The sequence below is a fragment of the Hydra viridissima genome, unplaced genomic scaffold (assembly GCF_058129835.1).
Source record: "Hydra viridissima isolate aposymbiotic clone 2 unplaced genomic scaffold, HvirCarnegie_v1 scaffold_7, whole genome shotgun sequence".
NCBI lineage: Eukaryota > Metazoa > Cnidaria > Hydrozoa > Anthoathecata > Hydridae > Hydra > Hydra viridissima.
This window is the reverse complement of record NW_028324306.1, coordinates 5,574,422-5,598,960: the sequence shown is the minus strand read 5'-3', so window position 1 is coordinate 5,598,960 and position 24,539 is coordinate 5,574,422. Positions and strand designations below refer to the sequence as shown.

Below are 24,539 nucleotides of genomic sequence, written 5' to 3'. Positions count from 1 at the left end.
ATGTCCAGTGGACGTCTACGCAGCATCCGCATTGATCCAGTTACCTCCGGTTATAACTTTATGTTCTTAATATTACTTTAATTACACCGCTGTAATTTTATGAACTTAGTGTCACTTAATTTCATTTTCAAAAAAGATCTTGAATCATACTGTTAGTTGAATGATGTAACTCCTAAAATAGATCGAGATTTGAATGTAAAATCGGGAATGATGGAGATATTTGTCAAAGTAAAGTAATCAATTATCATAAATAATAAAATTCCTTTAGAATGGTATCTTTCACAATGATATCAACATCTGCTTTTGAAAAAATATCTCATCTAAAGTAAGAATATTATCTTCATCATTTAACAGATTTCAGGTATTGATATCATTTTCATTTTCAAAAACAACGCAAAAATGAGCCCGAAACCTTTTTTTGGCGTCATATAAACATCATCTCTTGAAAAACACTTTAATAAATATATATTTCAAATTTAAAAACCGGTTCACTAATAAATGTAGTGCAAAATATCTAGATATATCAATCGGATGGAATACTCGGCCAGCTGTATATTATAATATCTGTATATTATAATAATCTATTGTAATAGCAGATGTGCACGTCTGAAAATTTAGGAAAACCATTCGAAAGTAATGAATGCTTACGATCCAATCGACTTACAACAGCGAAAACGAGTGAAAGAACTCAACTTTTCTTTCACCTATTTGCAGCAGTCTATAAAAGTAACAATAACTTTAAAAATAATAAAAATAATACCACTGTTAGTGCATGAGTCCACACGCTTCTGCACGTCTGTATTTTAAAAAACTACGAAAAAACCTTAACATATACCTCACTTTTTAACTCGGGAAAAAGTTCCAGCAAAATTTCATCAAAAAGAATGTATAATAGCTTAAAAAAAAAAAGTTATCAAAAAATAACTAAATTTTAGACAGGAAAGAGTTATTTTATTGAAAAACAAATTGGCAATACAGCTGACTTATTTTTTTGGCGCATTTTAAACGTGTTATAATTTACCTGTTTGTTAAGTTTCGGATATTGAAACATCTCAAAAATGATTTTAATAGCTTGATCATGATTTTCGGAACCAATCAAGTTCTTCAATTTTTCTAAAAACATATTGCATAAGTAATAAAACAGAAGCAAGTAAACAAGAAAAACACACGACCGAGACAAATCACTTTTAATCGAGACACTGGTAATATCTTGAAAAAAAACTTGCAAATTTATTGGTAAAAAAAAGTGACAAAAGAAACCACCTGAAGTTGTGTCGCAGATGAAATAATTACTCGGAACTTAAATTATTTATTATGAAATGAAGAAAACCTGATGCTGATATACATTTCTAGTGCAGAAAGTTTTACCGAGAGATACAAATACTTTGAAATCTGTTTTGAGACAAAAGTGTTTGAAGAGTTGAACTAACAAGCTAACACTGAGCATCAAATATTACCAGGTATAAAAGCAAGCATTTCAACCAATGTTTGATCTCTTCTTGCAATTTTATCAGAATCAGTTCTCGGTGGATCGTTATCAAAAAATGTTAAATCTAAAATAAAAACTTGCAATTAATCGAATTCAACTTTAAACCATCTTGATATATCTTTTATATAAGTCAATACATAAACTTTCTGTTTAACACATAGCAATGAAAATCCCTGTATAACGTTTTGAAGAAAAACGCAAAGAAACCTCTAATCAGATGTATATAAGAAACAAGTTGCTGCTCTGCGGTTGCTAAAGAAAGCTTGTAGGCCACATACCTAAGAAGAAAGAATTTACAATCGAAATATTTCAAACTAAATTGAACTAATAAAACGGTCTTAAGCATGCTTGCATTAGCCCTATGCGCTTGTATTTCAATTAAACTAAAAAACTAAGCAATCTATAAAAGAGAACGTTGTTTTTTTTAGATTAATTACGCATAATGCACTATTAATAACAAATGAAATAGTCAGCATGCTACCTTTCAACAAAAGCGTTCAACGTGTTCAAACAAAGATATTGTAAACAAATTAGAAAGTGATGAATCCACGGAGAAACTGTCATGAAGTTCTTGGCTACAATAAAGTTATGTGTTAATTCAAAACATTTTTACATCAACTTGCTCCTTCTGATATTCGTAAAATTTACATAAAAAAATCATTAAAAAAAAAAATAACCATTGAAGTAAAAAAAATGTTGTTCATTTTGAGTAAATATCTTTTTTTTCCTTTTTAATAGCAAATTGATTTTAAAACAAATAACAATCAATCACCAGCATATATAATGTAGTTGGTAACATCAGATGGGCAGAACGGGAGGTTGTGTAAATTTGTTGAACTAGATGATGATAAACGATGTCTATGGTCAGGAGCCCTTCAAAAATTAAAAAATTACCATCAAAAGTTACAAAATAGGAGCTTTTTTAAAAATAACTGTATCTTTCCATGACATTCTCTTACCATGCTGGAGGTTGAAGATAAATCTAAAAAGCGAAACCAAAATCTTTTTAAAACAAACTACCATTGTACACAATGTAAATATGGACATAAAGGAATAGAAAAAAATAATTTACCCGATTGGTAACTTTCTGTTGACTAGATAATAAAGGTGGTCTAAACAAAACACAAAGATATTTTTAAGTGAAAATAAAATTAAACAAAGATTAAAATTAGAGCATAGTTGTGATCTTAAGAAAATGAAAGTGATGTATAAATAATTAATTATTTAGATTTATAAATATAATAGCAATTCCATAATAGAAAATTATTACTTGGATATGATTCGTTTTTTAACAGGTGGTTCTGCTGTTGAAATATAAGCATTCAAAAATGGCACAAGATTCTGTCCTTTCTAAAAGAAACAAACCTACTTCATAGCTTTAAACAAACTAACAAACTAGAGTTTCATTGCAATTTTAACTTAATTGTTTTTTTTGCAAATTCGTTTTTTTTTTTTTTTTTTTTTTTGCAATATCAATCTCAGTTTCATTTCAATTTTAACATATTTAACAAAAAAATCTTTTTACTTTAAAAAACCCGACCAGTAAACATATTAAAAAGTTATTAAATGTAATTACTTCAGTGACTAGTATGCTTTTTAGTGATTTCATCTTTCTTCCAGCCTCTTTCCCAACACTATCTGGCTCAAACATACCTGTTATTTCAGCGCCAGGTGTTAAAAAACTATGAAGGAGACTGCTACTACGAAGTACAGGGCTGCGTACCAAGCGCTTATAATAAGATCAAATAAAGCGAAATTTACATATAATCATTTTTAAATAATTTGTAGCTTTTTAAAAAAATAAACTTTTAAATAAAATTTTTTTTTTTCTCTCTACTTAGTAAAAAACGTCAATAAATAATAAAATTACTTGTAAATATTCTTGAAGTTTGAATCTAATTGAATTGAGGTAATCAAAATCTCTCTTTAAAATAGTTCGTTTAGGTGGTAATTCTACTTCATTATTTAGAGATTCTAAAAAAGTCAAAGTTAATTTACCTTTTTCCAAAAGCAATATTAAGGTGCAAACAAAAACAATGTCTTTTGAAAACAACTAAATTAAAGTCATAATCACCGTGAAAACTTTTCAGCTTACTATCCAATACATAGAACTCATTGTAACTTCTGTCAGCATTAAAAATGAACAAAAGTACACATTTAAAATTAGTTCAGAAACATTTCTTTTTTTAACTGTTTAGTATTTTTATTAGAAACAGTTTAACACTTATAAGATACTTTTTTAAAACAATTTAAAAGGTTTTTTTATATGGTTACCTGCTGCTAAGTTATTTTAAGAAACGCTTGTATTAAACATATATACATTAAATGTCAACTTATTATGGTAAAAACATAGATAAAAAGAGAAATAAAAAACAGCAATACTTTGGTGTTCAAATTGATTTGACCAACAAAGTATGATGTGCCCTATATAAAGGACTTCTTGACTAAACAATTACAAAAACAAACAATCCATAATTAACTACCTGTAAACTTGCCAGCGAGACTCTAAAGTAAGCAGAAAAATGATAAAAACAGAAAAAAATAATTTCAACATAACTTACATAAAAATCATTTTTGTTGCTAGAGAATTTTAAAAAGCACCTGCACTGCTAGGACTGCTACCAACTCTTTCAATATTTATCACAAAAATAAAGCACTAGGATTAAAAAAAAAATAAATTATTATTATAAAGATTAATTGTTATAAATATTATGTTAACTATTATTGAAATGAAATCAATTTTGTTAAACCAATCCATTGAAAAAGATTTAGAAAACTAAATTTAATACTGAATTTTTTTAAAAAACCTTTTTATTTTCTTTCATCACAAAGTCAAGATGTGATACAAGAACATGCCAATAGCTAAGGTCAAACATTTCGTCATCGCTATCATCAGCATCATCAAACTCATCATCTGAGTTACAAAAAGGCTCATAATTTTCCTGGTAATAGAAGTAACTTTCATTACTAATGAATTCAATAATATTCTAAATAAATAATGTATTATTAACTATCTATTAGAAAAATAATTATTAAAAACATTACAAATTTATAAATGAAGTAATATTAGCAGTAATTATAGCAGTTTTTAAGGATCTAGTAATAGTAGATAAATAAGAGTTTGAAGAACTTTTTTTTTCACTTGGCAGCAAATCAATAATACCTTTATAGACAGAATCTAAAGGTAATTTATCAGAGGATATTAATTTATAAGGCTTTTACAACAAATTAAACACAAAGGAACAAAAAAAAAAAAAACAGTTTTATTTACTTTTAAATGATTTGTTAAGGTCAATCTTTAAACAATTCAACTTATTGAAGTCTTTTTAAAACATCTCACAATAGAAACAATTCTTAAAAAACTAATTTTATTTAAGCCACATGCAAGCTTTTATTAAAGTTTTTAAAAGACTTACTTAGTTTTACTTACTTACTCATACTGCATTATTTATTATCTATTCATTCCTTTAGTACATATTACTTATTTTGTATTTAAAAAGAAAAAAAGACATTCTATGAAAGAGCAATTTCTCAAACATTACAAAAAAGTGTTTAAATACACTTTAAAAAGTTACAATAGATACCACTTCTATGTGTACTGTTATTCTATAATATTTTTTATACATGATGTAAAGGTTATTTTTATCTCATTTATATTACTAGTTTGTTAATGATTAATTGTATATTTACTTCAGAAATTTTGTACCCAAGTGTCAGAAGGTGGTAGTGAACAAGGAAACAAAAAGGACTGCAACTTCAGTGAATATAAAATTTGAAGATGTATCAGCAGAGGAGATCTAAGATACCTCCAGCTCTGAGACTAACAATGAATAAATTTCCATTAAAAATTAGGAGAAAACAATCATTCAATTGTGGCTGTGTTTATCTTGTGTAAAAGAGTCTAAGCACCAAATAAAGGTTTCTCAACAACTGTCAAAGCAAGATATTAAAGAGCAAATTACAACACAACTTTGGATTTACAGAGGTGTTATGAGAGCAGACAAAGTAAAAGTAAATCTGAGGACTACACTGATAAATAAAGTATATCATTTGATAGAAAATAAAAATAATAATAATAATAATAACAATAATAATACTAATAATAATAATAATAATAATAATAATAATAATAATAATAATAATAATAATAATAATAATAATAATAATAATAATAATAATAATAATAACAATAATAATAATAATAATAATAATAATAATAATAATAATAATAATAATAATAATAATAATAATAATAATAATAATAATAATAACAATAATAATAATAATAATAATAATAATGATACTAATAATAATAATAATACTAATAACAATAATAATAATAAAAGAAAAGATATACATGTTATCTTGAAGAGCCATAAGCAAGATATTAAAATGAGAAAAAGTTGTCTAAGATTATTAACGCAAAGACTTTAATTGAATTTTTGATCTGATCTAATGAATACAATTTTTGATCTGATCTAATGAATACAATTTTTGATACAAATGCAGTAAACACTGTTTAAATTGGAGCAGTGATTCATCTGAATTAAAGGTTTATCCAGAATAACTCCTTTATAAATAGTGACCCTACCCCTCTAGAGTAATGCCTGATGGAATTAGATATTATATGCTCAAATATCTGTACAGAATATTGCATAACAGGATATTATGAACATTTCAAGCATCTGAAAAACATCATCAAAAGCTTCTTCATCTTTTGTGTATTACTACTGACTACTAATCTTTAATAGACTCATTTACCTTATGCATTAAAATCTTTTGTTAGTCTAATATATAAAGCCCAATGTCTGTGTGTGGGTGTGTTCTTTATACAAATCCACGGTTTTGATCCGATCCTCACCAAATTTTGCACACAGATCTAATTTTTCCCAGGGAAGGTTTTAGCAAGGTTTGGACCACCCTGGACTTCATGTTCAGGGTGGTCCAATTTTTTTTTCATTTACTTTTCCAAAAATATTCCTTATAAATCATCATAAAAACTGCTGACACAAATTTATTTTGCAAACAAAAAAAAGCTTTATTTTCTCATACTGCAAAATTTTTATTGAAGACTTAACAAAGTTACATTAGCCACATTTTAAAACTACTTTAAAAAACATGTGGGAATGCTTTTATTTATTTTTTACTATTAAATTTAAACTTTCCAACACATTGATAAAAACTTTAATTTTCTTGGTTATATTTTTAAAATTTCTACTTTGAATTACAAAACAAAATCAGATAGGAAAAGGTCTGCAACAGAATATAGAAAATAAAGTTAAAAGAAATGCCTAAAGAAGAATGCAGAAAATAGGTTTATATAAATGCTATTAAATTCTTTGAATTTATCAATTTTCTTTTCAAACTTATTTACTTAAAATTGAAAAACATTCAAATAAAATTACCATTAAACCTTAAAAATAAAGTATTCTTATTAAATCTCTGAAATTCAAAAAGACAAAAATAACAAATCATAATCACAGCACAAGTGCAGAGATTATACAAAATTGTTTAATCTTCTTAAAAGTATACTTCACAAACCTCATCAGGAACATCAACTTCATTTAAATATGAGATCTTTGACTCATCTAAAACAATTATTTTAAATGAAAAATTAACAAATTTTAAAGATTCCATGAAATAATAAACAAATGAAAAAACTTCTTTTCTCACTTTTTGAAACTTGTTTTTTTGCCTTTATTCTATTAGCTAGCTTGGAGAGTTCAGCCAATGGCATAAATTTTCTTTTCTCCATATTGCTAAAATAAAGGTGTTCTCTTTCATTTTGTGTAAGAAAAAAATCATCTGTTTTTTTGCCAGAAATTGAATGTAATAATACCTCTCAACAACTTTTTTTTGCTTGGGTGATCGGTCTCCACAAACCAAGAAGTAGAACTGCAAGTTTAAGAAGAAAAATCCTTTAAATGCTAAAACCATAAAATCTTTTAAAAAACAGCTAAGTTTACATGGAAATTTTTGGATTCATGCCAATATTTGAATTCATATAAATATTTGAGTAAATTTTAATTAGTCTCATCTTTTCAGAAGATAAGCTTTTGCATAGGCTGAATTTCAGTTTGAAAATAGTTTGCTTTAAGATATTTCATAGCTATTCTGGTTTTCATTTTTTCATTTTAAATATTACATTGAGCATGTTGGACCACTTACAATACTTGTCTAAAATATAGCTTAGGAAAACTTATACTACTTGTCTAAAATATAGCTTAGGAATGCTAACTTTTTTGTAAATTACAAAAACTTATTTCATGTTATACACATAATTTACTATAAAAATATTACAAACACCTATCACATTGAATAAAGAGTAAGCACTAATAAACCTCATCACTCTTATGGAACCGTGGAACATAGCTCTTCTCTAGCAGATTTGATGCAAATTCAAATGCCCTATAAAATATATTGTTTTATTTCTAAATTTGAATCCTCAGTTTCCACTGCATATCATTTATTTTTTGGTAAAAACTCAATATAAACATCAATTGTTTAAGTTGAATAATATTCAATCTTTCCCAGAGCAAAAATAAATTTTGAAAAAAAAGAAAGAGCAATTAACAGTCAGATATTCCCTACAAACAATTGTTTACTTTACATATTTAACAATTTATGTGCCTAACATAACAATTTTTTATTTATGTTTAATTGTGACTTAAATTGTAAATTACACATTTTTATTTTTTAAACAATTTTTTTTTTTCATTTTATTTTCTTTTTTAAAACTAATAACATTAAAATACTCAATACCTAAACAAAGGTGAAGCAGTTCTTAACTGGGTCATAGCATCTTTTGGAGAGGATATTGCTTCAAGATAATAAAATATATATGACTTTATTTATACCCACTCATAACTGGTGAACAAGAATTAAGATTGTCATAAAAATATTACCAGCTTGAAAATCTTTAACCACATCATCAGGGAAATTTATTCTATCCACAGCATCTGTGTCAAAATAAAGTGCATGAATTTCTTTTGCCTATGTAGCAGAAAATATACATCACAAAAAATATATGCCAATAAGGATGAAGAATAAAAGCATTAAAAATTTGATTGTGAAATTATTTTAAAAAAAAACTAATTCTACTTCGTCTAACAACTTGACTTTCTCATTCTCACTGAGATCCATGGCCAAACTGCGCTGATTGAACTCCTCTAATAAAAAAGAAGCAACAAAATTGTTGTTTTAGCTGATGGTTCAATTAAAATGCACAGTTTTAACTCTTTCATAATTTTCTGTTAATGAAACTAAAGAAATTAAAGGTGTTATCAAAAATTGTAATAGGACAGGCTAAGAATATGCTTATTGTAATACAGTTTTTATGTTAAAAGAAACACAAGTAGGAAAATAAAATGGACATGAGAATTGAAAAGAAAAGAAATCATAAAAGATTTCAAAAACTTTTTAATATTACACAATTTGTCTTAAATTGAGAAAAACTATTAATAATTCAAATCAAATTCATGGAAGAAAAACAATCTATTGTAAACTATAAAGTTATTGAAAATCTTTTTTCAAACTTTCTTAACACATAATTTATGCAAACCAGCTAAATGACTACTATAATAAAACTTAAATAAGAGAAAGCTTAAATTTGTTGGAAAATATTACTCAGAGAAATTTACTTAAAGTCTAAATCTTAAAAACACAATGAGTTCCAAAGAATACAACTTCACAAGAAACAATGAGGCTGAAACAAGCTGGGTAAAGGATTATAGAAGAGGGAAAAAAGAATCAATATCAGGGATAGTTAATGAAGGGCTTGAGAAGAAAGAGAGATTAAATGATGCACATATTCAATCTTTTAATACAATAAATGAAACACAAGATGAACATTATAAGCAAAGTCATATGAGAGCACCACAAAACAAAAGAGAAGTTCCAATGAAACACAGAACTGAGAACAGAAAAAACTCAAACAGTTTTTTTGAAGAACAAAATAATAACTTTATTTCAGATGAACCTGAAAATGTTGTTCAAGCAGGATTAGCAACTTATGCTGTGCTGAAAAAATTTTCTAAACCTACCCCTACTTTTCAAAACTTAGAAACTAAGCAGGAAGATAATCTACCAACTTGTTCAAAATTTCAGCATGATTCAGAAATTAATATAGGTGAAGGGGTTTATGTAGATTCAATGGTTAATGAAAAGAGGAGTAAAGAGAATATTTATTTTAAAAGTAAACCTTATGAAAAAGACAATTTTAAAATAGAAACATCTCTTGGGATGTCAAGACCAAACTTAGCAGCAGATGAACTAAGCTGCTGCTCAATCATATGCAACAAAAACATCTACCTCCCTAAGTCAAAAAGTTTATTTAGTAATTGGATATTTACATTTTTTGAAATCATTTTGTGGACCTTAATCAATGTCACCATTCAGCTGATTGAAAACTCTCCCGGATGCCAGAGCATAGATATACAATTACGCTTATGGATAGGTTTTTCCGCAGTAATATTAATAACACAAGTAGTGCAAATAAACTTTGAGAAGAAAGTTAGCAAAAAAAAAGTTCTTTGGAACTTCCTCATAAATACTACTATTGTGCTGGTTATACATCCACAACCACTAAGTTGCACTTTAAAAGACAAAAACAGATATATATGGATAATTATAAGAACAATTGTTTTATGTGTGGTTTGCATGGGTGTTTGCATAGCTTGGATTTTTAAAAGAAAGCAAACATAATATGAATAGAAATAGCGTTGTGTTTTTCAGTAACTCAGTTAAAGTTTCTAATGTAAAACTATTATGTTGAGTATAATGCAGCTTCACTTAACATTAAAAAATGTAATGCTTGTAATAATTCAATAAAAGGGCTTTTAAGTGTATTCCAGAGTTCTTATGGGTTGAACATTCTTTCTTTGATTCCAAAATGTACTATTTTTTTGTAAAAAAATTTACTTTTCTAAATCTAAATTCTAGCATTTACTTTAATTTTGGTTAAAAAAATTGAAATACCACAACTTATTGTTGCTGTTTCAATTTAAAACTGATACCTAGAAGGCCTTTGAATAATGAAATTATATTTGTAGAGAAAACTGTTAAAAGTCATTTATAAGTTTCATTTGAGCACATTTAATCATATTTTTTATATTTTACTAAGAAATTGAATGTTCAAGCTTATCTCAATGTAAGGATCATTACTTGATTGAAATGAAAAATATCACAAAAGGTAAAATTTTTCATCTCAATAAAGTAAGACTTCTAACAATAAACCTTGAAAAAAAATATCCCAGACATGTTATCTTTCTTGTGAAATGATAGTTTAACAGTGACAGTTTTTTTTTTTTTTTTTTAGCTTTTATTGCAAACAATGATCTGTAATTAAATAAACTGAAAATAAAAGAACTAAACCATATATTTTACAATGTTTTTTTTTTTTAAATATGAAACTAACTTTTGTTAACCACAAAACGTCTGTATATATATTCAGAAAACTTATGGCAGATTCTTTAGCTTTTCTTACCAAATGAGTTGTTAAATATGATAATAAATGAGACTAAAACCATTCGATAATTATTATTTTATTTTATTTTACACAAAAATTTCCCTTTTCTACACTTACATTTACATCATACTTAGACATAAATACTTGTCTACATGAAATAAAGACATTTTAATAATAATGGCTTAAAAGTCTGTAATACAGATATTTTATCTTTCAAACATCTTTATATTTATTCAAGTATGGACATTTTTAAAAGATTAAAAAGTTGCTCACCTATAGCTAAACAAAATTGCAACAAGTTAAGAGAGCCTTCTTGTTTCATGAATTGCATCATAGGGTAAAGGTATGCAGCATTATGCATTAAATCATATGATGATATAGTTAATGCCTAAAATTAAAATAAATACACTATATTAATCAAAAAAGTGCATAATTTGAAAAAAAAAGATAAGCCAAAAAAATATATAAATCAAAAAGATATATAATTTATATAAAAAAAAAAATCATATTAGAACACATACCGAATTGATATGATGCGACCTTGGTTTCCCAAAAGATTCAAGAAATACCACCTTTTCGCTTAGAGGATAGTTAGGTTCAGGAAGCTTTAGGAGGTAAAAACAATATCCTAAATTTTATTGTAAATAAAAATTGCAAATTGAAAGGCATAGAAAGTTCCTTACTGTGCTTTTATCCAAAAACATAAGAAGAATATTATTCACAACATCCTGTGTCAAAAAAAAAAAAAACAAGATTAATTACAACACCTTAATGCAATACATATGCAGGCTATAGGCATTTGTTAAAATATAAGTAAAATAAAGTAGGAAGCAATTCCTACCAAACATTATGCTAATAAATTGATTGAAAACTTTAATAGACTATTCAAGGTAAAAGAGGAAACCTAACTGGTTCAGATATTTTTTCTAGCAATGGCTTTAGTATAACACTGGCACATATTTCTTCAATTAAATAAGCTGATCCCCTGAATGTGTAGCAAAAAATATCTATTACATAGAATAAAAAAAGCTATACTAATATAAAATATTGTTTTAAATAAAACAGGTAAGCAATATAAATTATTTTGAAAAATCAAACTAGATTATACTTCAAAAGACTAACCTACATTCAGTTATTTTTGTGGGCAGAAGGTAAGGTAATATAGTATGCATTGTATATCTTAAATACTCCATTTCAGCAGCATCATTTTGCAAGCAGAAATGTTTATAAGACTTCATATGCTCAAACATAAACTGTTGCATGTCATCATTAGGCAAAGCTAATCAACAAGCCTTGCATTAGATAAAGAATTTAGAATTTTTAAGTATTAAAAAAGAAATCTTTCTCAAAAAAGAACCTATTCAATATATTAAAACTGTCACTCCAAATAACCAAGAATAAAACAAGCTTCAAAAAAAAAAAACAATACTTAATTATTGAAAAGATATAATCATTCTATTGTATTTTTTAATGTTAATGGCTGCTATTATAATAATATGGGCAACAAATTTTAAAATCCCCAGTAGATTATCCAATTCAGGGTTTTTAGGTTTATTTAGAAATGAATAACATAATTTACAGAATCATTTTTTCAGAAGAATAGAATAAGGAAGTTAAAAAAGTTATATAATGTACATTACCCTGCTTTTTTGATCTGAAGAAACAATCCAAATGAACCATAAATTTTTTTAAACAATTTTGTAATAAAAATTGAGGGATGTTCTTCTAAATTCAAAAAAAAATTTAGAATTCAACTACAATGCTAAAAACATTACATGCAGTATAATACTGTAAAACCTTTGACAATTCTATAATTGAGTGAATGAAAACAAATTTTCAGCAGAGTTATTTTAGCAAATCAATTTATTTAACTATCAAAAATTAGGTTTAATGTTTTAAGAGATTTAAAGTTTTCTGAAAGACATGGTTTCCCTGCAACAGTAAAGGCCTAGCTACAGTCTAGGTGTAACATAAGAACATACTTTACTTAAAAAGGAATACTTTATTATAATGCATAGATTTTAGTCGAGGTTAAAAAACCTTTCTACAGGAACACAAGAAATTCATGTAGAACTCATGTAGATCAAAACATCAAGAGGCTAAAAAGATTAATGATTTCATCTCCAGTATCTTCACTTGCACAGTCACTACTGCAAGGGTTGAGACATTCCATTACTAATGCTGATAAAAATACTATGCTCTTATCAGTATATTGCTATTACCAGCAACATTATTGGAATCTCAGGTAGGTGTGTCTAATTTTATTTATTCTAATTCCTACTCGAATAACTCTAAAGGTGTTTGAGAAACTAGAAACTACTAATTTCTGATGCACCTTTTTTAGGTTTCTTTTTTTAATAAACTAAAGGTTTATGAAAATGACCTCAAATTATGCAGAAAATTTCATGTCTTTAATTTAACTAATCTTTATCATTTTTAAAATGATAAAAACAACAAGTTCTTTGGAATAGAACAAACTAAATGTTGTAACTTTATCTCTCTTTGAGAAATTCTGATTTCATAATTCTGGCATTCAGTAAATGGTCTTTACTACCAGAAGATATTTCTTGAAATAAACTAACTCATGGTCTATAAAATTTAGGTTAAATATTTAACCTGAATTTTACAGACAATGAAAAACCTTCAGATGTTTAAGTTTGCACATATGGCAGGGCAACTATGCAAGCTTTAAAATCTTTTAATTTCATTCAAGAAATATTTTCCATTTATGATCAATTTTCATAAGCAAATGATATAAAAATCTTGGCAAAGTTGTTGGTGACGGTGATAAGATTGCAGACCTAGGTCTAAAAAGATCAATCTATTATTATTGCTGATGTGTTTTCAAATTAAAGAAGTTAACTGCAGTTTGGAAATTTATCATTGTGCACTTCCCCTGATGTTCCAGAATCTTATTTGAATATGAAGGTTTTTCTTAATCTAACTAAGATCAGCCATACACCTTTAGGTTACTCCTCAATACACTGGGTTTACAGTTTCATATCCGTGTCCTTAGACTGTCACTTTGATTTCAAAGACACAAGAAATACAGAACTCCTGGATAAACAGCATATTGAAAGTAAGAATGTTGAAGAGGGAACTTACGGCAGTCTAAAGAGAGTGATTGGAAGGTTCTGTCAAGATTTTGATGGAAATAAATTCAATAGAAAGTTCATTAGCAGCACAATCAATAACTAATAGAAAAGGAGATGGACTTGAGAGTCTTAGATAATTGCCCCTTTGGTGAGTTAAAAAGCCTTTGAGCATTTTGTAAAACATAGATTCTTTGATGACAATGTTCCTCTTCTTGGATATGAAAATGTCATAAGCTGGCCTAAAAAGCTCAACTTGGTATCCAAGAATTTCCATAGACAAGTCTTTGAGGAAAATGCCAGTAGGAAACTTCTCAAAACCTCTGAAATGCTCCTGGCTTAGGATGTCCTCAAAGAAAAAGCTTTTTTACATATTAGCATGTAGGGCTATATATAAACTTGTTGAAAGTTGTTTTGGAATGGAAAGGAAAAGGGAGATGCAGCCTATCTAGTAGACAAACTTATATCATCATATCTTACTCTAAACCTGTCCATAACTCTCAAAACACATGTTCTGTATGATTAGCTGGTTCTCTGTTTAATGATCACTGTTGATAATAGTATGGGAATGTACTCAGAGCAGAGTGGCAAGAGCAATTACAGAGTTTCTTCTGAATTTTTGAACAAAAAACTGTCATCACTTGTTTAACCAGACTATCCTAAGCATCTGTAGGATGCTGTATTAGAATTTTTTTCAAAACATGTTTAGACTTTAATTAAGGATACATAAAAGAATATATTTAACAATATATAATGCTAAAGTGTGATTATATATTGGAATGTAAAATAACCAATGCTAATGTAACAAGATGAACTATGACATACTTTAGTACATTTTGTGTTGCAAATAAATATTTAAAAACAGTTAATTAGTATTATTAAGTTAAAAATTTTTCAATCAAAATTCTAAGTAATTATGATTAAAAAAAGATATATATATATATATATAAAATAACAAACTAAATTTGAAAATTTACTTTTTGATTATTTTGCAGAAGGTCCATGGGATAGAATCAGAAAAGATTTTTTATGAAGGATTTCATAAACTTCTTTTTTGTACAGGAGGGGTGCAAATGCTTGTCAACTCTTACTTTGAAATTTTGTTATAAAATAAAACATTTGTCAAAAACATAAAGAGTTAAAAAAGCTACAGGGATACAACTAAAGTAATCAAGCCACTAGTTAATTCTTTCCATAATTGTCAATCTGTTGGTGATCTATCATTTTCTGCTTTTTTCTATAGCAATTAGAACTTTTTGACAAATTTTTCTGCAATTTTCACTAATATGCAACAGGAAAATAAATCTTTAAATTTTTTTTTTGTCATTCACCTTTTGAATCCTGCTAAAAACAACTGCTGCACAAAGACGAATCATTGAACGAATTTCATCTATCATTCCTTGGTCATGGCTCATATCCCTTGAAATTTAGAAGGAAAAAATAAATTCAGTGTAAAAAATTGAGCAGCATTTAAAAAAACATTAATTTACATTTAAATACATGAAATAAATTATTGATGCTACTTTTATTTTTTAAAGGTATACACCTTTAAAAAATAAAAGTAGCATCAATAATTTATTTCATAAGTTTATAAACAGCTAAATTTTTCAAGTTTTTTTGTCCAATCTTTTTGACTTTTCACTTAAAATGAATAAAATTTTCAACAATTGTTCCTGTAATGTGTTTACATAGTATGATTTACTTTAAAAAATGATAACCTGTAATGTAAGGAAGAAATTTTATTGAAAACATAACCGTATAAAAGTTTATAAATAATTCCATGCCCCATTAAGAAAATCAAAATTTCATTAAGAAATTAAATTTAAAAAATAATGGGAAAGTCAAGAGAAAAAAAAATTTTAATAATACATGCTGTAGAGAAGATTCATTATAAGAAAATTTTTGAGCTTTATGTGGCTAAAGCAACAATTAGTGTACTAGTTAAGAGATATAGAGACCAAAAGACACTTGAAAACAAACATTGTCCAGGCAGGCCAAAGATAACTACAGAACATCAAAAAAGAACTTTGGTAAGAAAATAAAAACAAAATTCCTGCAGAAATGCTGTCGAATTAAATATCATTTTAAGCAATAATTATGTTGTTAAGTGCAGTGTAGATACTACAAAATGTCGCCTGCATCAGCATAATTTGTTTGGTCATTGTCCTGCCAAGAAACCAATAATATTTTTAAATACTCACTCAAATAAAATTTACAAAAGATCATCAAATTATCAATCAAAAGATCAAAGAATTATCAAAAGTCTTATTCAGTGACAAATCAAAACTTTGTATGTTTGGTAGCAATGGTATCAAATACTTGAGACAACTAAAAGATGAAAGATTTGCTCATAAGTATCAAATGCCAGCAGTTAAACATGGTGGCAATAAATGGTTTGGGGATCTTTCAGTCATGATTCTATTTGTCTTCTTCATTGCATTGAAGGCAAAACGGATAAGAATGTTTATTTAGATATAATCAAGAATGTTATGCTGAGACATGGACAAAATACCTCGTAGTTGGATTTTTCAGCAAGACAATAGTCTTGATGGAAAATCTAACTACGAGGTATTTTGTCCATAATCTAAAGCACTGGGCAAATTCTATAAAAACTTTTTCAAATTGAAAAATATTCCTACTTCAGACAGGTCTTCTCAAAACCCAGAATTAAATCTAATAGAAAATCTTTGGGAACATTTTGATCAATTGAAAGGCAAAAAACCGACAAATAAGATAGAGTTTATCTTCAAGATCAGAGGCAGAAAACTGATCCAAAGGGAGCATATCAACTTTTTTCAGTTGATAGAGTAGTTTTCAAAAGAAACAAGAGGATTGATAATGAGCAACAACAACTATCTCAAAGAGTAGTTGATAAAGCAGAATACAACATACAAAGTCATCTGAAGAAACTAGCAATTCAACTGAAACTTAGGTAAACTTATTGTAATTTTATTGAAATATTTTATTTTTCATGCAAATAGAAAACTTGTTTTGCATGCTGCAATTTCTTTCAGGAAGAAGCTAAATGGCAACCAATAAAGAAATTTCATGGATATCACAACTTTAATTTCCCAAGTTTGCTATGGAATTAGTCAGAAATGAGTGCTCATGAAACTTAGGTGCAGCTCTTGCAAATGCTTTACTACATGACATTAACATTTCTTGAGAAAAGATGTTGATATCAATCGCATCTTGATTGACAATTGCAAATTAGATAGGGCTAAAGCACAAGTAAAGATAGTAAGTGAAGGTAAAGATCTAGAAAAAAAAAAAAATTAATTTGCCTTGGTGTAGATAGCAAATTTGAACTTCTAGCATAATAAACTCACCTGAAGGAGAATTGCTTAAAAAATCTATTGAACTTGAATATCACCTCACATTTACTTATTAAGGTGGAACCTATTTGACTCATAGAACAGTTCTTATTATTGGTACAAATGGTTTAGTACTTGCAAAAAAAAGCATTCAGCGTTTCACAAGAATTTAACAGTGTTGATAGTAATCAGGCAGTTCTTCTTGATAATACTGCTACCAATACTGGTCCAATAAGTGGTTTTGTGGTAAAATTTGAAGAGTTATTAAAATGAAAACTGCACCTCATTGGGTGTGCGCTACATCAAAACAAACTTCCTTTAAAAGCTTTAAAAAACTAGATGTTAAAACAACTGGACCAGGAAGCTTTAAGGGCCTTCTTGGCAAAAGATATGCTGAAAAAGATGTCACAACTCAAATAGTTGATGGGTATATTCCTGAAGAAGTACTGAAAGACATTAGTAGTGATCAAAGACTTTTATTTGAGTATTGCAAAGGAACAGGGTCTGGTAAAGTTGCTGATAAATGGGCTGCTTATAAAATTGCCCCATGTAACCATGCAAGGTAGTTAATTCTAGCTATTCACATTCTCTATTTATATACAAGAGAAAATCAACCAAACCAGTCTTAAAAAAAACTAGTCTATTTTATTGTTCAGGTTTATGCTCCAACATAATTTGAAGTAAAGACATCATCTAAGCTGCACGATTCTCCTCAGCTTTTTTTTTCTACTATTATTCAGCTAAATATTTTCCCATTTCATGATGTGATATGTATTGTGAAGCAAAATATTAAAAACAGCGCATTGTGTCTAAAACCTGAAACATTTTTTGGTTAAAGATTTTCATCAAATTAAATAAATTCTTGAGTGAATAATTGTTTTAATTCAACTGTGATACTGGTGTTTAAAATACCATCCACAATGTGGATATGACCCACAACATATCTGGTCATGCATCACCACATCGTTATACTTATGGGATACTTCATTGTAACCAATGTTCACTCAGGTAAAAGATCTTCACCAAGCCTTCTTCTCACATAATTGATACCATCACTTCCAAAAACGGAAATTTTGGTTTCATCACTCCAAATAACTCTTGCCCAATCTTCCTTTGTCCACTCCTTGTGTTCTTTTGCCCAAATCAAACAATTCTTTAATTGTATTTTGTTTAAATATGTTTTTTTTTTGGGGTTTTTTTGCTTTTAAACCATTTTCAAAAAGTCTTTGGCAAATTGTTCTTGAACTAACCGAAACTCCGGCGGCCTCTTATTTTTAATTTCAGCTGAAGTTGCTCTTCGGTTCTTAAGTGCAAGCTTCATTATCATCCTGTCATTGTTGGCAGCTGTCTTTTTAATTTTTCCATTTTTTGGCATATTTTTGAAGGTATTGGTTGCCTTAAACCTTTCGCACACCTTCCTCACTCCAGATTTTATTGCTCCATTTCCCAACTTTTTGGCGATTTCCATGTACGAATAACCTTCTCCACGTAATGTATCACCTTTGCATTGCTTTGTAGGTGACCAATATCCTTTCACCATTGTAAATAAAAGTACAATTTTAAAAAACACACTAAATTTTCAAGAGCACTGTCAACTTTTCACCAGCAATTGTTGAAACTTAACTAAATGACTACAAAACAATGATCTTGAATTTATAGCTTAAAAGATTTATGGATAAAAATGTTAATTAATAACGTAATTAACTATTAGTCATCACAATAAAAAGACTAATTTTCACAAAAGCACAAAAATAATGAGACATTCACCTTTTACTAGAGAAATCCATTAGCAGAGCAATGACTCATTTTTGACACCAATTAACAATAATAATCTATAATTATGTTTAAGATTGATATAAATGATTAAAATTTGCAATTTCTTATAAGCCAAATAGATGATGTGGTTTAAATATAAAAATAAATAATTAAATCCACCAAATGATATGGCAACTTTTCTAAGAAAAATGGTAAAAATTACAGGGATGTCCATTCCTATGGCCACTAGTGAAGTATGTAACACAAATTATCACACAATATAGATTACAGAATCAAATGTTATTTTCAGGTGTAATTGCAAGTACCAGTTGTGGTCTGCCAGAGGTTTTTTGTGTATGGAGAAAATAGAGCAACAATAACTGGAAGCAAACTTTCTACAAACCAACAGGTGTTGCAGAATTTGTTTAATCTAACAGACTATTTCAGAAACTACAGCAGTAATTAAAAACAAAGTAGCTCACTTCTTGAACAAGGCATGTAGTCCAATTCCTCAGAACTTTCACATAATAGCTAAAATGAAGCAGCTACATTTAACATGAATTGGAATTAAGAAGAATGCATCCATCAGAATTCAGTGACCAAAAGAGAAAGAAAAGCAATTTACAAAAAGCTAGTAGGATCTGTTTGAAATTGCACATGCAGAAGCTCTATGATAAACCTAGCAGAGCCACATATTATCCTCAATGAATAGCATTCAATAGCACATTATCTAGTAAGCATCTTTCTGACTTTTTATAGCAAACACACTATGAAGCTTTTTAACATTGTATATTCCTCAACATTTCCTGATCAGCAGTTCCAATTTGGGACAAAGATAACAACTACATTGTTGGCTAGTACAGAGTGAGAAATTCGAATGTAATTAACAGTGTAGTCAACCAAAACATAGCTACAGTTCAGGCATTCAATGGAGAATATATAAATCAAGAGGAAAAAAAAACAGCTTTTATTGTGAGCCGTGAAGAAAGATTGCTATGATTTTACATATATATAAACCAACTTTCACTGCAATTAATGAAGCTGTTGCTTCAGCAAAATTCAATTTTGCCAACAGTAGTAATTAAGGATTTTTAAGGTCACACTTTATTGACTTTGAGCTACCAGTAAATACCATTAGAATTATTTCAAATTATTTTTTACATTACTAACACACAGAAATGAGAAGATCAAATTTAAACACTTTATATATATATATATATATATATATATATATATATATATATATATATATATATATATATATATATATATATATATATATATACATATATATATATATACATATACATATATATATATACATATACATATATATATATATATATATATATATATATATATATATATATATATATATATATATATATATATATATATATATATATATATATATATATATATATATATATATATATATATATATATATATATATGTATGTATGTATGTATGTAAAATAAAGGAAAAAATTTTGCTTACCAGTACCAAGAATAAACATGTGTTTGAAGGACTATTTCTAAAAACTAAAATGCATTTATTGATTGAACTTTATATTGATCTAACTTTAAATAGTGGATAAAAAGGTATAGAAAAAAATGTATTTATATTGACTAAATCCTACCTACAACAAAACCATTTAAAACAACTTATACTCAAAGTAATAAAATTACTTAAAAGAATTTTTATGTTTAAAAAAAAAGTACCTCAGTAAGTGCATCATCAATTGGCTTTGGTGCTTTCAAACTTTCAAGTAACTAAATCATTTGTAATTATTTCAAGTAACTAAAATATTTGTAATTCTACAAAATACATACCTCTTTTAAAAAACTTTATCTATATAATTTTAAAACATTTAAATTGGTTGATGAACAAAAATATACTTACAATTGTAGTTTGGTTAGAGGTATCAGGTCTAAAAAATTTTTAAATATTTAAAACTAAGAGATAGAGCACACTTTTAATTCAATATTTTTTATAAATCTATATAATTTTATCATACTTGTGGCGCAAACAACCATTTTTGGAACAAATTGCACAACTTTTTTTTTTTGCCTTTACCTCTTTAACTTCTGTGGTTTTCTGAAATTAAACAAAATTTATACATAAAAAAAAATTATTTTCAATTTTTCAAGACAAGAGCTAAACATATATTACTGTTTAACTCTTGATTATTTAAGAAATATTAGTTTCTTAGTTATAAGATATTGAATTTTTTTTTATAGAGATCTTAAAGTATTATGCAATAAATCTTTTGAATCCCTCTTTTAATCATATACAAGCAAATAACAATATGGAGTTTATGCAAGACAGAAATTTTTTATTAGTAATTTTCACTTGGATGGTGTAAGATTATAACTTCCATTGATCATAAATTCTAATAATAGCAAGTGATGTAAGATAACCAGCACCTTGACTTTTCCAGCAAGCTCAAGAAGCAGAAGAAGATTTGGAACACTTTTGTAACTTCTAGAAAAAAAAATAGTGGTTAGTTCATGCCTTAGTGCTTTAGATCAAAATAAAAATTCTAATCTTAGAATTACGCACATAACTCCTTAGTCTTCTAGATTTTCTATGGCAGATTTTTCCTATATTTATAACAGGAATTAACAGATACTTTAAACACTGTGCTGAATGTTGGAAAAATCAAACTAATTCTTCTCAAAAATTCTACCAGTTCTTTTCATTTCTATCAGTTCCTCTCATTTCTCTCAAAATCAGTAAAAAAAAAAAATCTCTTAAATTATCAGTTCTTCACATCTCTCCCCAAAAAGTCTATGATTTTTCTTAAAAAGCTATTATGCATCACTCAAATATCTACTAAACAATGATGACTAAAATATAATATTCTTTTACTCAAGAATCTTTTAATTTCTTTTTTTTTTTACATTTAACCATTATATGTTCTTCTATATCCACCTAAAAAGACTTTTTTTTCACACCCTTAACCTTCAACCCATGAGGTTAGAATTGATTTAAACATTTAAGAGTCACAAGTGCAAAATAACTATTTATCGTAATATGCAATAGGTAGGTGAAAATCAGACATACATTAATTATTTCTTAGTTTACACACTACCTAATCAGGGATGGGGGACAGCTTGTTTTCAAAATTCTTAGGATAAGCCTGTAATACTTTAATAAAGAAAAATTCAGATATTTTAAATACATAGATCTAATGAAAAAAATGGTTAAAGTTGCTGCTTCAAAATCACAAAAAAAAGAGAACATTTGGAAGTCAATGATTATGTTAAAGAAGGAAATATATATAAAAAAACAATAAAACAACAGCAAAAAAAACAAACAAAAAAACAACATAATTCCAAGAGGATGAAGTCTATCAAAAACAAAGAAAAAAAATTCAACCAATGAATGATCCCATAAGTAAATTGAAAAAGAACTTTTTATTGTAACTAAACAAGCTATGACAAAAGAAATTAGCAAGCAGGAAGAATGACCTTAAGGAATGTTTTGCAGCAATAGTATAACCTTGCACATACATTTATCATACAAATTCACCACTAGCTTTTAATGGCAAGTATGTAATATAAAATTTTGTACTAACTAACTAAAACTACATCTATTTAACATAAGAATATTATAAACATACAAAACCAACCTTAGTAAAACAAACCCAACTCCAATTCCAAGAGTGAATGACCACACAGTAAAAACTAAAAAGGCATAGCTAGAAGACAAAAAAAAAAAAATATTTTATCGATATATAAAAATCAAAAAATCTTTTAAATCAAAAAAAATTTTACATCGATATATAAAAATTACCGAATCATCGTCAAAGTACATAGTATAAGTAAGATTATAGCTAAAATTCCTATCTGATTTAAGTCCTGAGTGTCGGCCATTTTTGTTTGTATTTATTAAACTCGTAAAAATACACGGAAACAATTCCCTCTTTAAAAGAATTAACTTTTATCCAAATGGCATTAACAAAGATTTAAAATATCATAACTAAATAATTGCATCAGATTGTTAATCATAGAGACAGCTAAAAAAAACTACGAAAATTACAGATAAGAAACTTTAAGTTTTGCTTTTTCACCAAGTTTCTCTATAAAATTCTTTTAATTTCCTATTCCGACGGAATTCGGAAGTCGGGATCAAACACGGTCAAAATTGGCCGGAACGATGACTCCTACTGAGCTCTGCAAAGAAAATGACTTACACAGGCTAAAAGTCATATGCCCCAAGGCTTCAAGAATGGAAAAGTTTAAATCAGGAAAAAAATGGTTTACTTTTGTCTTTTGTGAATGGAGGCATCACTAAGGACCGAACCTCAGATAGTAATCCGTAACTTTATAGCACTTCTCTGTCACTTGGATGTCCTGCTGAAATCTCTCTAATTTCTTCTCACTAATAACACTGAGATTTGAGAGGAAGAAGCCAAGATGATAGTGTAAACAGTTTAGTTGGGGTGATAATCTGAAGCGCAATTCTTAGTAACTGTTAAGCAGTTCATCAAACAGTTCCTTGTAGTTTTGACCTTTTATTTCAGCATCCCAAAGTAGTTGTTGTAGACTTTATAAAAGTTTTTATCCCTTGATATTGCGCATTTCAGTTAAAAAGATTCCACATTTGAAAACAAAAAATAATTTTTTCTGTTTAGATTAATTCATTTCCTGATAGAATTTTTGTAACTAAGTAAAGAAAAAAGGAAAAACAGGTTGTTTGATTTTTAAACTTCTAATAAACAGTTTTTGACAAAACTATGACAAAAAGAGTAAGTTTTCTCAGATACCACACAGATGAATAAAGATGATCACGAAGAATCTAAGGGTATACATGCAATGTTAAAATAATATAATAATATACGTAGTTTGTTCAATTTTTAATTATTTTAAATATTTTTAATGAATTACCTGAAAAATGTGAGGTTCACTTGAAATGCATTAAGGAGAGATCTGTTCCATTCATTAATAAGTATTATTCAGATGGTGAATATGTATTCTGGCCTGATTTGGCATCATCACACTATGCAAAAATTTTAATCTTGCTTAGGTATGTGCACATACCAAAACAAGAAAAAAGTGCATTTTGTTGAGAAATCGTATAACCCTGCAAACTTGCCAGAATGTCATCGTATCAAAATTTTTCTGGAGTTTTTTAAAAGGCCTTGTCTATAAGAGTATTTGTCATGCAGAAAATCTTTAAAAATTACGCTCTAGAATCAAGTATTGCTTTCATAAAGTTGATATTGAGCTCATTCGGAGTTCAGCTTAGTCTATACCTGGCCTAAATGATAAAGTCAGAAGGAATGGTTTAATTGAAAATAACTGATTGTATAGAGAAAAACTAGAATGAAAATACTTTCTAAAACATTTTTCCTTTTTTTTTTTACCTAATACCTTAAAAGAGTTGTGTCGTTAAATCCAGTCTCGTTTTTTAGTTG

General features: G+C 27.5%; 1 protein-coding gene across 6 annotated transcripts; it reads right to left on the bottom strand.

Annotated features, from left to right (window-relative positions):
* Positions 1-400: 400 nt before the first annotated feature.
* Positions 401-23,182, bottom strand: LOC145184450 (sorting nexin-14-like). Of its 6 annotated transcripts, none has more exons than XM_090091970.1 (37): positions 22,916-23,182; positions 22,752-22,820; positions 21,544-21,601; positions 21,135-21,214; positions 21,020-21,047; positions 20,839-20,889; positions 20,615-20,658; positions 15,379-15,466; positions 12,596-12,680; positions 12,078-12,234; positions 11,865-11,940; positions 11,639-11,683; positions 11,477-11,560; positions 11,229-11,343; positions 8,591-8,658; positions 8,395-8,482; positions 8,252-8,309; positions 7,831-7,897; positions 7,329-7,384; positions 7,163-7,248; positions 7,031-7,077; positions 4,297-4,431; positions 4,091-4,145; positions 3,973-3,994; positions 3,564-3,613; positions 3,360-3,463; positions 3,066-3,218; positions 2,760-2,839; positions 2,562-2,601; positions 2,449-2,471; positions 2,262-2,362; positions 1,971-2,064; positions 1,697-1,767; positions 1,458-1,553; positions 1,022-1,113; positions 836-895; positions 401-718 (listed from the first exon to the last, which is right to left on the bottom strand). In XM_090091970.1, exons 1-37 carry the CDS (start codon positions 22,993-22,995, stop codon positions 701-703), a joined length of 2,724 nt encoding a protein of 907 aa, XP_089948096.1. In that variant the 5' UTR covers positions 22,996-23,182; the 3' UTR covers positions 401-700. The 6 variants fall into 6 exon arrangements, with proteins under 6 accessions (XP_089948096.1, XP_089948095.1, XP_089948097.1 ...); XM_090091969.1 differs by having other exon boundaries at positions 11,865-11,962; positions 12,082-12,234; XM_090091971.1 differs by having other exon boundaries at positions 12,082-12,234; positions 22,916-23,020.
* Positions 23,183-24,539: the final 1,357 nt, after the last annotated feature.

Excerpts from the sequence above, each read along its gene's own strand:
- LOC145184450 (XM_090091969.1), bottom strand. The coding sequence starts at position 22,995 with ATGGCCGACACTCAGGACTTAAATCAGATAGGAATTTTAGCTATAATC. Across the intron at positions 21,215-21,543 it reads AGCTTGCTGGAAAAGTCAAG|AAAACCACAGAAGTTAAAGA; the intron begins GTGCTGGTTATC and ends GTTTAATTTCAG. Across the intron at positions 11,561-11,638 it reads TGTTTTTGGATAAAAGCACA|CTTCCTGAACCTAACTATCC; the intron begins GTAAGGAACTTT and ends TACCTCCTAAAG.